Raw genomic sequence first — 14978 nt, 5'->3', positions numbered from 1 at the left:
AAGAAGAGTTTCCTCACCGTACAAGCCGGTTTTGTACGGATGAGTTAGGCCTTGATGTTCGTTACATGGTATCAGAGTCTATCGAGTCCATGTCGTTGGGCTTCCTGCATCTACACGCTTCGTCCCATTGGACCGGGCTGAAGCGTGAGGGGGTGTGTTAGCAGCCAACTCTCAGGTGGGATTTAGTCCCACATCGGATAGATAGGAATCTTGAGAAGAGTTTCCTCACCATACAAGCCGGTTTTGTACTGATGAGTTAGGCCTCGATATTCATTACAAGATACACATAGGATCCCTTATTTTTTGGATCAATTAACAAATTTTTCTTTTATGTAACCAATTTATGAACTTACTTTAATGAATTGACTCTCTGTCTCTTGATATCATAGCACAGTGTTAAAAATCAGTCCGGACGATGCTTGTGGAAGTGTTTTGTGGAATGAAGTTTGGAGTTTAGTTTTTGGTTTAGAATATGATGATGATACAAATTTCAAGGTTTCTATGGTTTTTACATGTTTGGGCTTAGCAGTTAGACCCGTTTGCTCCTTAAAAAAAAAACATATAAAACCTGATAATGTAAGAAAAATCACAATGTAAAATTCATTTTATCTGATATGTTAAGAAAAGAGCACTAAATACTTTTATATAAGAAATGAAAAGATAACATTGACAGATTCAAAAAGGAAAATAAAAAGACAAAATATTGATAACTTCATGTCCATCAACAACTATCAAGCAACAAAAGCTGTAAAACAAATGTTTTACAATTCTACAAGATTAGTTCTTATAATCTGGCTGAGACCATTTGTTGAGATCAAAGAAGCTTTTAGTATGCTGAGACCCTACATTAACATAAAAATAAAAATACTAATCAATATCAATGCCATGAAAGCCAATGAAAATACATAACGATAAATGACAAGGATCAAATTATTAGGATGTTTCTTACCTCCGTTACACCAATTCTGATGACCATTTCCTCTAAGTCAGATAGAGGGACGTTTGAGCTAATTAGATATGAAAGAGCAGTTACAGAAGACATTGGAGTCACTGCCAAGTCGTCTGTCACCATGAACATTGATGGCCCTCTAGCATATTCTCCAGAATTTGATGATTTTGACATACAAAACTTAGGATCAACAAATGACAATTGTGTATTTTGTTGAGTGATACAATCATTCATATACTTTGGTGTAGAAGTAAGAGTGCCGGGGACAGGCCCCCTTAACCCATGCACACCATTCAATTGGTAAGTATGACAATAATATAAAGGTAAGGAAACTGCAGATATTGGTAATATCTGGTTCCTGAGCTCAAATTGTGCGGCACAAAGAGGCTTCACTAGTTTGTTTTTAAGGTCCTGTGACATCAAATACCTATCTGAACTCAAAGCAGTCATGCTGGTGTATAAATTATCAATGCAGCTTATAGAAGAAAATCCTTGAAGCATATGCAACACTCCTCCTAAGGGGAAAGTGAGAAAACTCAAAAGAAAGTCCGCAAAATCTTCCTCAGCTTCAGCATACAAAACCTCTCTTGTTGATCTTCTCACCAGTACTTTCACAGACATTTGTCTAAATTCATAGGGTGATACATCTCCAATCACAAATTCAGATTGGTGTCTTAGGTTACTATGAAGGAATTGATTATTATTCCCAAATATAAAATCAGTTGAAGGAGTATTTGAGAGAATTGACAACTTGAGAAGATCAAGTACCTACACAAATCAAATATCAAATATAAAATAATTAATTAAAAAAAAATCAACAACAAAGATATGTACAGGCTAAGAAAGCATGCCTCTTTTACGCTGATGAGATAAGTTCTTTCTTGAATTGCTTGAATGTTTCGGACTCCAAGGTCCTGAAGTAGACGAAACACTTGTTCTGATAACGTTAGGCATGACATAAAGATCATCACAAATGATAAATGTAGCCGTTTCCTTGACATATCCGTTTTCTTGAATCAAACCAGAACCCGGGATTACTACTCTGTCCATTACTCTTCCACAAGAGCAATTTTGATTCCTAAAAGTGCTCAAAAAGCCACTTATACTACTACAGTAACAAGACCGATTCTGACAGAGGAAATAATTCATTGGTTCAGTATCGTCAATGTTCAATTTCATATTCTGGGAATAAACTTCCATGGAGTTCCTTGGCTTGAGTAGCATTTCCTTGCAGGCATGCGTCCAGAGATATTGTTCATCAAGATCTGCTACACTTTGATGCAGTGAACTCAGGCTTCCAACTGTTACAGCTCCGATATTCGACTGCTTAGCCGCAAGTCTTGCAATAGTTCCTAAAGGCAATGTTAAGAAACTGAAGAGAGCATCGACAAAATCCTTGCCTGCCTCAGCATACACAACTTTGTTCCTTTTTCCGTCCACCATAACTCTCAGCCGAACATGGTTAACTTGTTCAATGGGTCAAGTATAATTATCTGTCATTGTAACAAATATTGGCAATTCACCTAGAGAAGTAATATTAATGCAACTTTGTTTTGTTTTTTTTTTTCAATGGCAATACAACTATGCTGAAACTTGCTTATAAAACGTTTGGTTTTAAAAATTGACTATTTATTTCTTTAGCGTGTGCAACTTTGGAATGTGAAATGAAATTATTAATCACATCGGATAATGCTAAAGCCTTGGAGTAGTTGGCCAGACAAAAGGTTTGGTTATTGTTATGATTTATGATGATTCATTGAAAGCATAAACAAATAAAAATGAATTTGTGGTTATCCAAGAGATTGTTTTGGAATTGATTACAGTAATTACAGGAATGAAAAATTTAAAATTTAAAAATTAGTAGTTTTTCAACCATGGTAGTCAACAGCGGCACTATAGCGGCCGCGCGTAGCGGCGACGAACCGTTACGTTAATTTTCGTAGCGGTGCGGAATGAGATAGCGGCCGCTTCAGGTGCTATAGCGGCATAGCGGATAACGGCCGCTTCAGCCCCTATTTGATTTTAGTTGAAAATTTTCAAATTGACATTATTTTTCAAACATTCTGTATGGTTTTCAAATTTCTAAATTTATTTTAGGGTATTTTGGGGATTTTAAAAATCAAATTGACTCTATTGTATGGTTTCTCTGTTCTTTTTTTCTTCTTCTTTTTTATGGTTTCTCTTGTTTTATGATTTTTTTATTTGTTTTTCTATCTTTTGATTTTTGGCATTTTGATTTATGGAATGTCTCATGAGATTTGAGTGATATAATTAATTTTATATTAAATATACGTAAGTTTTTTTAAAAAAATATGTAAGTTTGTTTATACTTTATAACATTATTCATGTAATTTGTTCAAAAAATAATCAAATATCGGTGACCACTATTTGTCATACCACTATACGCTAACTTGATATCCCACTTTTGAGGTCGGCCTTTACGCACTATGCTATCCGAGATTGACTATTATGTTGAATTTTGATTAAGACTTTTGATACTATGTTGGTTACTTTAAAGCTTTCAAAAGATTTAGGTGTTTTGTATGATTTATGAATGATTCATGAGTAAAAGCTTTCATACGATTTGGGTGTTTTATATGATTTATGAATGTTTCATGAGATTTGAATGTTATATTTAATTTTATATTAGATATATGTTTTTTTTTTATATAATTTATAGTATTATTTATGTAATTTGTCAAAAAATAAGACTTGTTTCTTCTTTATTTGATAAACTAAAACTTGTTGAATACTTTAGTTTTTTGTTTTTTATTTAGATAAAGAGAGGTTTTGTGGAATAATTTGTCAAACCAATTGGGTGCTATTGTGCGATAAAAATTGAAATGTCGATGACCTTTGTTAGTATGTTATACGGAGCTTTGCTAAAAAATTATTGTTTGTTGGCAAGAATATAAGTATTTTTTAACAGGAGAAAAACTTATAGCATTTCATTCAATATAAGATTCTGAATACAAATTTAGATGTAATTATAACATACAGTACTAGTATGAAAACAGGATGCCTTTTTTAGATTATGAGCCACTCGATTAACTTGCCTCTTAATACAACTCTCAGTTATTAAATATAAGGCTTAATTGCATTTTTGCACCCGTATCTTTCTAAAAGTTGCGGTTATGGACCCCTAACTAATTTAAATACAAAACAACACCCTATGTTTTGATTCTTTGGCAGTTTTGGACCCCCAAGGCAAAAAAAAAAATTGACACGTGGCACCTCACTTAGGGTGCCACGTCAGCGTTGACCGAGTCAACTATGGACTGGGGATCCAAAACTGCCAAAGAATCAAAACATAAGGGGCTGTTTTGTATATAAATTAGTTAGGGGTCCATAACCGCAACTTTTGGAAAGATAGGGGGCCAAACTCGTTAAGATAACATCTTGTTTTGTTGACAGTCTCCACTGCTTGCAAGCAGTCTAGTTCAATGACGACATTGTTAAAATCTTGTTCCTGCAGCCATACCAGCAGACCATAAGCTTAAGCAGCTCATGGATTCCCCTTGAAATGAGCAAGCAGTGCGTGGACAAATTCACTGCCATACGCCCATACCCGAAGCAGTTCTGATCAATGAACAGTGCCGCATCAGAATTACATTTTAGCATACCTGTATCGAGTTTTCTCTCTCTATCTGAACCTGTCTTATTGATCTGAACTGCAGTTACATCCTATTTCAGATTTGTTTATTTTCAATCTTCCAATCTAGTAATATAGCTCTCCCAGACGATGTTACTTCTTTTCCAACCGTAACCTCCAAATGATGTAATATCTTGTAATATTGACTCTTTTTTTTTCTTTTACAATAGAGGAGTATTAACTATATGTCTAGTAATATTGTAAGTCAATCCCCTACAGTCATGCAATCGAGCAAGCAAATTACCATTATTTGAGGGATCATAATTACAGAAAATAAGATTAACATTGCATGGAGAATAAGGAGCTCAGATATAGTAAAAAAATCTGACATCCCCAAAAGTAGCCTATTGCATTGTGTTTTTTTTTATATATATATATATATATTTCAAAGGTAACAGGCCTCACATCGGATAGTTTTATGAGTTGTTGAGTCTTTATATATTGATGTTTAATGCAAATTAAATAAGCAGTTGGCAATAGGGTAATTTTGATAATGTTAAAAAAAAAAATTAACCTTATAAATGAAATTACTTTAGGTTGATTGTTTTTTATAATATAATAATTTACATTACATTTTTAATTTTTTAAAGAGTTTAGTGACGATTAAGATTCTTCAAATCCACTATATCTCTTTATTTGGATTAATACAAATAATTATCTATTATGAAATGATGGATCTTATTCAAGTGGTTAGTTTGATGGGATCTAACGTCCTCTAGATGTCTTGTTGCTTCTCAATCACCCAAAATGTCATACATGTAATACGGGGTAAAGGGTCGTCACTCCTTTGGAGTCTCATTCACGATCGGATAGTTATTAAGGTAGGGAATCACACTCTCGCAAGTAATTGAAACAAAAAGTAGACTAGGTATTCCTACATTGCCATATAAAGAAACCACTTTTATATATGAATCTTAAAATTTCACCACATACCTTTGATTGACCTTAACATATTAAATGGATAGGCCTAACCCTATCTTATTAGAGTCCAAATATTTTGTTACTTTTATTGATGACTTTTCTTGTTGCACATGGATATTTTTAATGAAAAATAGTTTTGAATTATTCTCTATTTTTGAACAATTTTATCATGAAGTTAAAGCTCAATTTGGAGCGTCTATTCGAACTTTACATAGTGATAATGCCAAAGAATATATGTCTCACCAATTTCAAAATTTGATGTCCTCCAATGGTATTATTCGTCAAACATCATGTGCCCATACACCTCAACAAAATGGGGGTGTCCGAACGAAAAAATTGTCATCTCATTGAAACCACTAGAACTCTTTTACTTCATTGTAATGTTTCGTTTCGTTTTTGGGGGGATGTTCTTATGGCATGCTATCTTATAAATTACATGTCTTCCTCGGTCTTAGGTAATCAAGTCCCACACTCGGTCCATTTTCCTAATACCCTTTTACACTCGCTTCCACCCCGTGTGTTTGGGTCCACATGTTTTGTTCACTATCTTTCTCTTGGTCTTGACAAACTTTCAGCCAGATCATTGAAATGTGTCTTTCTTGGTTATCATCGGTCTCAAAAAGGTTATCGTTGCTACTCTCCTACTCTTCGATGGTACCTCATTTCAGCTGATTTTACATTTTTTGAGTCCGTTCCTTTTTTTGGGGTCAACTAATGTACCTCTTGACCCACTTCAGGCTGATATTCAACCTCATCTGATATTGTCCCTCTTCAACCTATTGTGTATGTCCAGCTTGACTCAGATTTCCCTCCAAGTTCTGGATCTTCCCTCATATTCTAGTATTGAGCAACGGGTATACGCGTTCTTGTTCATACATCCATGTATCCTTGCCTTGTGCATGTTTTTCTCTCTCATCAAACCTCGCTGTCTGTGTTACTTAGTTACAAGTATGACTTTTTTTAACGACAATGATCAACAATTTTATATATGATAGATATGAGTATAAGTAGTACTATCCAATATTAAGGAAGAGTATAAGTGGTACTAAATCTAGAGATGATGTAAATGTGGTAAACTTAAGGGTAAAGTTACTCTTAAACGAAAAATTGTTAAGTTGTTATTATTGGTTAGCAAACTTATACAAGTTATTTATATATCCTTTTTAATTGTCATTTTTTAACATTTTACAAAAATCAAGACATTCAATAAAAATTACTAATTTTAATACAAGAATTTACACTTTTACTATAATAATCTTATTCATTTAAGGGTTAATAGTGTTTTACCCCCTATAATATAGGTCATTTTCGATTTTCCCCATGTAATTTTTTTTTGGATTTCGATCCTTGTAATTTAAAGATTTTTTGGTTTCGGACTTTCATGACAAATTTTGCTCCCTGTAATTTGAGAAAATTTTGGTTTACTCCCTTGTAATTGAGGTAAATTTTGATTTACCCCCTGTTGATTTGAGTAAATTTCAGTTTACACCCCACCATATCATCGATTTTATATAGTCAAAATTCATGAAGGTCTAAAACCAAAAAATTTCAAGTTACAAAGACGAAACCCAAAAAATAAATTTTACAGGGGATATCCAAAATGATCTATATTATAGGGGGTAAAACGCTATTAACCCTTCATTTAATATCTCATTTCATAAATTCATGTCTTTGTAGTAAATAAATAAGTAGTATAGATAATATTGGTAAAACAACTTGTAATGTTGCATTAAACTTCAAAAATGCTAGTTAAATAGAAACAAAAAATTTATTAAAAGAGACACTTACAAATAATCGGAATGTTGCTTTTAATTAATTCCACCGAGTTTTTTCCTTGTCCATTGGATAGCCCCACACCGATTGTTATCTCTACGTTTTAAATCAAGCATACAAAATGATCAAGTGTTTCGTTTGGCTAACCAAGGCTTTTAATGGTTCCACTATCTCATGTGTGTGATTTAATGGTTACACTTTTAATTTCACTTTTCAAAGTCGTCTAGAAACTAGTAGAAAACATTGACGCCGTAGTAGTAACTTTTAACTTCACTTTTCATAGAAGAAAGAAAACGTCAATTTAAACAAAAATCTCTTTATTATAAGCACATTTTGGATAGTTGTTTTAGGATCTCGCTGTAATTTGTGTCTTCTTCCATTGATATACTATGGCTTCCATTCAAACTGAATCAGTTGAACAAGTTGATAATGTTCGCCTGAGAATTTTGGTGGACAAAGAAAAGAACAAAGTTGTGTATGCTGAGGCTGGGAAGGATTTCGTTGATGCTCTCTTCAGCTTCTTAACATTGCCTTTAGGGACTATTGCAAGATTTGTGGCTAAGGACTCAAATATTGAAGCAGTGAAATTTGGCAGCATTAGCTCATTGTATCAAAGTGTGTCAAATCTTGATCAACAATATTTGTCCTCACTTACTTGCAAGGAAATGCTACTGCAACCAAGAAACTCGATGGAAGATTACTGCCGACAGCTGAAACTGAATATAGACGACACTGAACGCTTGCAGTACTTTGTGTGCGAGAACTGGGATTGTAGAAGAAAGGTTAGTGGCTGCCTTTTGAGCTTTTTTAGGAACCAAAAATGCTATTGTGGGAAAGTAATGAACAGAGAAGTATTCCCAAAGTTTTTCAATATAGAAAATGGTTTTGTGAAGGAAAATGCTACTTTTATCATTTCTGATGATCTTTGTGTTATGCCTAATGTTTTTGGAGCAAGTTTAAATCTACTTCAAAAGCTTGGAGTCGAGACTATTGATGCTATTGAGGAACAAGCTGTTGACATCAACAAGAAAGAGGCATGCTTTTTTCGGCTTCTATATCATCTACATTATACATATCATCTTTGAATATTGATTATTTTTTCTAATTGATTATTTCTTATTTTTGTATAGGTAGTTGATCTTCTCAAGTTATCATTAATCTCAAAGACCCCTTTGACCGATTTTTTTTTACGAAAGAGCCAATCTGTTGATAATTTGAATCTAAGAAACAATATTGAGTTTCTGATTGGAGACCTACCATCCGATGAGGATAGACAAATGTCTGTGAAAGTGACATTAAGAAAAACAAATGAACAAATTCTGTTTGTTGAAGCAGGAGATGATTTTATTGACTTTGTTTTTAGTTTTCTAACATTTCCCTTAGGAGGAGTGTTGCATATGCTTCAAGGATTTTCGTCTTTAAGCAGCATTGATAACTTGTACAAGAGCTTTTCTGATTTGAGTCCGGACATATATTTAATGTCAGAGGGACTCAAGGACAAACTATGTAAGCCTCTCATTGCCCCACAATTTGAACTCAAGAACCCGATATTACCAATTGGCGCTGCTTTCTTACCTGTGAATTATTGTCATACTTACTATGATTACACAAGAATGAGGTATACCGACCTTACAAAAGAAATGGTGTATTCTAACTATAATAGAATTCATGAAGAAAAGCATGTACCATTTAAAGTGGTTGATCCCAAGTCTTCTAATGCAAAATCATCATATGCCAAAGGACCATCAATGTATATGGTGACAGACGACTTGTGTGTGAGTCCAATGTCGTCCATTTCTACTATGTCACTTCTAAAAAGATCAAAAGTCCCACTATCTGATTTGGAGGAAAGAGTTATCAAAATTGGTGTCAAGGAGGTATGGACATGTTCATCTTGTAATTGTTTTTTATTTGCGAACACTACACTTACTTTTGGTTACATATTACAGGGTCTCAGCATACTTAAAGCTTCACTGACCTCAGCTTCTGCTTTGACAAATGGTCTCAACCAACTTATAAGAACTGTTAAGGTGTAGACATGACTAAATATTTTCCTTATCAAGTTTAGATTACTCTCTTCTCCATAATAGGGTTATTCTGTGCTAAAGATGTACTAACCTAACAAACTTACTTTTGTTGATCATAAGGACATACAGGTCTCAACTTCTGCCTTTTCTGCTCCTGAAGATGGGGCTGGACCAGAATCTAACTTTGAGGCATTAGGCATAAATAATGCTTCAAGTTTGAGCGTTCAGCTTCCAGATTGTTCGAGTGGTACTCAAGTTTTGCAAGTTCCAACAGCCACTTTGGTGGAAGAATTGCCCCTGCCCCCTAAAATACAGGTATCACTCGCTATTTTTTATTTATTTACATCTTTGTTGATATGTTTATTGCTGAACCGAATTCTCTTTTTGATAGAGCCACACATCAATATTGCAAAAAAGTTTAGTTTGTTACTCGGTACATAATAGTCCAATATCTTGATATATGTCAAACTCCTGCTGACTTTTTGCTTCCCAAATTATTTTTCATTTCTTTCATGGATTTTTACTTTCATTGTGTTTTTTGTCATTAGGCGTGTCTTCATGTCTTACATTCATCGGTTTTCAACACTTGTATGACACAAGTCCGACAGTTCAAACATTGTCTTAATTTTTTCTTCTTTACTTCACACTTTATATATTCTTTAGACACGTCTCTATGAGATTTAACGATATGTAGAAGCAACGATACTATGAGATTTTAAGAAGTATAGAAGCAATGATGAACAATAACAAAGGTTGAAAACACATTAAATACATGTGTATAATTTGATTAACAATATAGGTAGTTTTGGAATAATGTTTGTCTTTTATTTAGTGTCAGTGTTGCTATTGTTATGTATTTGTAGTGTTGATATGTCAGTATCTATATCTTTTTGGAAGGGGAAGCTAACACTGGTCTTTTGAATTCAGGAGAAAGAGAACAAGACTCCTGCATTGGCTTTGCGAAGATCAACTAGGAAACGCAAAGCTAGCGATAATGCTTGATGATGCACAATAGACAAAACATGTAACAATTGATGCCTTGTTATTCCTTTGACTAAATACCTCTCTAAGAGTGTGTTTGTATTAATGTATGCAAATGCATTTTTTATTTGTTAAGATTAGACGTTTGTGACATGTGAAGATTTGACATGGTGGCCACTGGTCTTAAGCATGCAAGTCTTGGTTGGTGCTAGCAAAATAGCTGAATCAATTTAACAAAGTAAACTTCCGTTAATGCAGAATCAAACAATAAAATACTCACCTAAGATTCGAAGAACAAATTTCTGGCACAAATGATAAACCATAAAATAGTAACTACTTCAACCCCAGAATAATCATATCGATTACATCATCAAATTCACCTAAACATAAAACTAGAATTCTACCAAAAGAACACTTGCAGATCCTAAAGTTAAAACGACACCAAACACATCAAAACGACATAAAAAAACAGAGGAATCAATCATCTTCAATCATTCAATAACCTGATGAGAATAAAGACGACGAGCAATCTCAAAGGAAAGAAAAGCATCAACAGTAGCATACTTAACCTGATCCCAATCAAGCATTGGATTATCCCACCTACTCCTCGTAATCCTCGACGGCTTCTCAACAATCTTCCCAAGAACACGTTCCGCCAATGTCTTAATCCCACTTCTCAACAAATCACGATCCTCTAACACATCAGCAGCAAGGTTACGCAGATCAACATAATTCGCAACGGTGAGGTTGTAGTCTTCTATAATCTTCTCGATGTCGGATTCAATTCCGACGCCGACGAATCTGTTGTTAGGGTTAGAGAGGAAGGTGAAGAGGAAAGTGGGGATGGAGGGGGAATGGATGAGTTGGAATATAAGACAGCGGTTGTTGGTGTAGAGTTGAAGAGTGGCGGCTGGGTTGGATTGGCCGCGTTGGGAGTTTGGACGCCATTCGATGTCAAGGCCGATGATTGCGGGGGAGAGGGATTGGGTTTCGAGGAGCCAAGATTCGACGTGGATGGGGGAACAGGTGAGGAGGGTTTGGATTGTGAGGGTGGTGTCGATGGTGATGGAGTAGGTGTTGTGGGTGTCGTAGGGGAGGTGGTTGTCGAAGAGGGTGATGTTGAAGGGTGATGGTGTGGGGTTTGGGTTGGGGATTGGCATGTAGATGGGATTGTCGTTTTGGTCAACGAGGGTGATCGGCATTTTGAAATTTGGGTGATTGGTGAAGAAAAGAGAGAGAGTGAGATTGGATTTTGGAAGAAGAGGTTGAAGAAAGGGAGAAAGAAAAAGTATTGTGGGGTGGACGGGGCGTGAGTGGAGGAGTGAGTGAGACGAGTGGGGTAGTCACGGAAGTGAGGTGTAATAGTGTAGTGTTTGTTAAAGATTTGGATATTTGATTGGCTGATTTTTTTCTTTTTAATCTATAGTATATATTAAAAATGAGGTGACAATTAGGCTACCCATGAAAGAATGATGGATAATTTACCCAAACCAATACACATTAGCCACATAAGCATATATTCATGAACTATCTTGACCCCACAAATAAATTGCTCATTTTCATTGGTTGGTTGGTAAATTACCCACCATTCTTCAAAGGTAATTTAGAAAAAACCTAAAAATGATTAATACCTCAATTTCGTTCTTGAATTTTAAAAAATTGGCCAAATTCGTCCCTGAATTTTGCGAAATATCTATTTAGTCTCTGAATTTTACAGACGTCCATCAAAATGGTCCCTTCGTCCAAAAGCTCCATTAGTGGTGATGATGTGTCCTCTTGCATGTTGTGTTGTCATATACACGTGTCAACAAGGCAGCCACGTGTACGAAGACTAAATTGATGGAAATTGTAAAAATTTGAGATTTAATTTTTCAGTCTAATTTTTTCTGTGTTTTCAATTATACCCCTCTATTACATATGTTGTCCTAGATCGATTTGCGACTTACTGTCATAGTTTGAAGACTAATTTGATGGATATTGTTATAATTTAAGGGTTGATATGACTGATTTTATTTGCAGAGAATGAGTACAAGGAGATATGGCATGAGAGGACCAACGACATGCATAAACAAACATCATTGAGGGGTTCTGCTCCACAAAATCCAACTGCTCCTGGAGTTATTAGATTTCCAAATCCAAATTATGGGCAATCCTCTTCCACTCAACCCCAATACATGGAGTTTATCCCAACTCCAGGATTTTCCGAAGCATTGATGCATGTTTAAATTATGTTTTTGGACTAGTTTAATTAATGTTTTTTGGATATGTAATTCCTTAAGAATATCGAATGATTTGATGACTTTATGGCAATGTAATGTTATTTTTTTGGCTATGTAATGAATTTTATGAACATCAAATATATGATTTATGATGGTATACAAATGTCTGTCTTTTTGTAATCAAAGTGTCTGTCTTTTACTTTTTACTTTGTTCAGCAAATGTATGTACCAATGATCACAGTGATATCTGTTGTGAAAATTAAATGTCCTATTTGATGGTATTTTCACTAATTTGAGGATTGATATGATGGATGTGTATATAATTTAAGGACATATTTGATTGAAATTTTTTGACAACAAGGTTTGATTCATTCATTGACAACCTCTTTTCATTGCAACATTACATGGACTTGGCACAATACAATAGCATTTTAAACAACTCAATGAAACAAAATACTCCTATCAATATCTTAATCAACCTAAGCTCACTTCCTACACAATCAACTTTATCCATCAACCTTGCCCTCCAAACTTCTTCTCTCCCCTTATCGTTTGACTTCTCCATCAAACTTGCATTTCTTCCATGACTAGTACCATTGTTTTTAAAATAGCCTAGTTCTTCAGCTTCATCAACCCACACAAAAAATTCACAATTTCCACCGTCATCCTATACAATCAAAAGACAAAATCAGTAATATTTAAACAAATCATTCACACATCACATAATCATTGTTAACAGTGTTGGCTTTTCTTACAACACAAATTCTAGGACACTAACATTGAAGCTCTCTCATCTCATCATTGTACATAGAGCTTGAAGATGAAGACCGACTGTTGTAGTTGTCCATACACACACCTCCCATCATTTCTGAACACCGAATCTTCAACAATGACCACTGATTTTCGAATTTCGAATTGAATCAAAAAAATTAGGGTCTTAAGTTTTTTGAATTGGGGAAGAACATTGACATCAATTCATGGAAGAAATTTGGGGGATTTTGAACTCTAAGTGGCAAATTATAACATTAGGGTTTCAAATTTATATATTTGGGGAAGAAAGAGCCGTTAATGAGGAAGAGGAGAAAGATCGTTGGCAATTTTCTGAAAATCCATCAATTTGGTCCTTGACAATTTTCTCTAAATCAATCAATTTGGTCCCTGCTTGTGTGATATCTGACGTGGTAAGCCTTGTAAGAGGTCAACGTTACACGTCACCTCCGTTAACAGACCAACTTAACGGAGGGACTGATTTGATTGACATTTTGTAAATTCAAGGACAAAATAGCTATTTCGCAAAATTCAAGGACGAATTTGGCCGATTTTTGAAAATTCAAGGACGAATTTGAGGTATTAGTATATTAAAAATAGTCTTTTCTATTACATATCCTTGTTCTCTTTCTGTGGATGTGGGAGAAGCTTTGGGGCTGCACTCTGCATTGCAATGGTTGAGTGATATGTAGCTTGATAATGTGAATTTTGAAACAGATTCTAAATTAACCGTTGATGCCTTCTCTTCTACCAGGAACGACTTGTCTGAATTTGATGGTATTATCTCTTCCTGTCGTTCTTTGTTTCAGAATTTATTTTCTAGCTCTAGGGTGGAGTTTGTTAGGCGACAAGCCAACGCGGTTGCTCATGCTCTTGCACGAGAGGCCACGTCTTTAGCTAGTCCCGACGTTTATTATGATATACCCACTTGTATTTAAACTCTTATTATTAATGAAATGCTATAAGTACGTTTCCCTAAAAAGAATAATTAAAAATAGTCTTTTTTATTAAGGAAAAATAGTCTTAAAATACATGAGTACTTTGTACTGACATTTTTTTATTATCTATTTTAATTTTTATTTAAACTATTTTAACTTTTAATAATATTGTTTTAAATTTTGTCCTCGTGAACTTAGCTCAGTTCGTATGGACAATGCATAAAATATGTAAGGTCCGAGGTTCGAACCTCGACCACCGGCAAAAAAATATTGTTTTAAATTTTAATTAATTTTTATTAAAATATGAAATATCTCAGTACAAAATTATGAATATTATATATGAAGGAGATTGAGATTTTGAGTTGAATTTTTTATAATTCTAATTATACTTTTAAACAATTATTTTTTTATATATTTTTTATATTATTTGTGGATTCTTATAATAAAATAGAATTGTTTGATAAAAAATGAGTTATAAACTAGTTATAATTGATAGCATACATGCTACCTGAATTTACAATTAGCAACTGAAATATCGTATAAGTATCAAATTAACTTCAAAATTTTAAGAAAAATATCATTTATAGTTTCAAAGATAAAAAACCCAGTTGAAAATTAATCTATGTTTAGTTATACAATGATAATAATTGATTTTATGTAAATTGATTTTGTAAAATTGAGTTGAATTTAAAGTTATTTATGATTAAATATATTTAAGTTAAAATGAATTTAACAATAGATTCAATATAT

At 34.0% G+C, this 14978-nt stretch overlaps 3 protein-coding genes across 3 annotated transcripts; 1 reads left to right on the top strand and 2 right to left on the bottom strand.

The window, feature by feature from the left end:
- Window positions 1-761: 761 nt before the first annotated feature.
- LOC25498694 (uncharacterized) lies at window positions 762-2392 on the bottom strand. The gene is made up of 3 exons (XM_024770956.1): window positions 1895-2392; window positions 950-1717; window positions 762-842 (listed from the first exon to the last, which is right to left on the bottom strand). Exons 1-3 carry the CDS (start codon window positions 2390-2392, stop codon window positions 762-764), a joined length of 1347 nt encoding a protein of 448 aa, XP_024626724.1.
- A 5292-nt stretch (window positions 2393-7684) lies between these two features.
- Window positions 7685-10324, top strand: LOC25498693 (uncharacterized). The gene is made up of 6 exons (XM_024770955.1): window positions 7685-8077; window positions 8189-8329; window positions 8426-9172; window positions 9245-9325; window positions 9443-9637; window positions 10250-10324. The coding sequence occupies exons 1-6, from the start codon at window positions 7685-7687 to the stop codon at window positions 10322-10324; spliced, it is 1632 nt and encodes a 543-aa protein (XP_024626723.1).
- A 232-nt stretch (window positions 10325-10556) lies between these two features.
- On the bottom strand, window positions 10557-11662 carry LOC112416803 (Werner Syndrome-like exonuclease). The gene has a single exon (XM_024771556.2). It carries the CDS (start codon window positions 11503-11505, stop codon window positions 10795-10797), a length of 711 nt encoding a protein of 236 aa, XP_024627324.1. The 5' UTR covers window positions 11506-11662; the 3' UTR covers window positions 10557-10794.
- Between the last annotated feature and the right edge of the window lie 3316 nt (window positions 11663-14978).

Source organism: Medicago truncatula, chromosome 7 (assembly GCF_003473485.1).
Source record: "Medicago truncatula cultivar Jemalong A17 chromosome 7, MtrunA17r5.0-ANR, whole genome shotgun sequence".
NCBI lineage: Eukaryota > Viridiplantae > Streptophyta > Magnoliopsida > Fabales > Fabaceae > Medicago > Medicago truncatula.
Note: the sequence above shows the minus strand (reverse complement) of the source record. Positions and strands in the feature narration are given on the sequence as shown.

Bases quoted from the DNA above. Each gene is read 5' to 3' on its own strand.
- LOC25498693 (XM_024770955.1), top strand. From the start codon at position 7,685: ATGGCTTCCATTCAAACTGAATCAGTTGAACAAGTTGATAATGTTCGC. The intron at 8,330-8,425 runs GCATGCTTTTTT...ATTTTTGTATAG, and splicing joins TTGACATCAACAAGAAAGAG to GTAGTTGATCTTCTCAAGTT. The intron at 9,326-9,442 runs GTGTAGACATGA...GTTGATCATAAG, and splicing joins AACTTATAAGAACTGTTAAG to GACATACAGGTCTCAACTTC.
- LOC112416803 (XM_024771556.2), bottom strand. From the start codon at position 11,505: ATGCCGATCACCCTCGTTGACCAAAACGACAATCCCATCTACATGCCA.
- LOC25498694 (XM_024770956.1), bottom strand. From the start codon at position 2,392: ATGGTGGACGGAAAAAGGAACAAAGTTGTGTATGCTGAGGCAGGCAAG. The intron at 1,718-1,894 runs GTTATCAGAACA...TGATTTGTGTAG, and splicing joins ATCTTTATGTCATGCCTAAC to GTACTTGATCTTCTCAAGTT. The intron at 843-949 runs GTAAGAAACATC...ATGTTAATGTAG, and splicing joins TCAGAATTGGTGTAACGGAG to GGTCTCAGCATACTAAAAGC.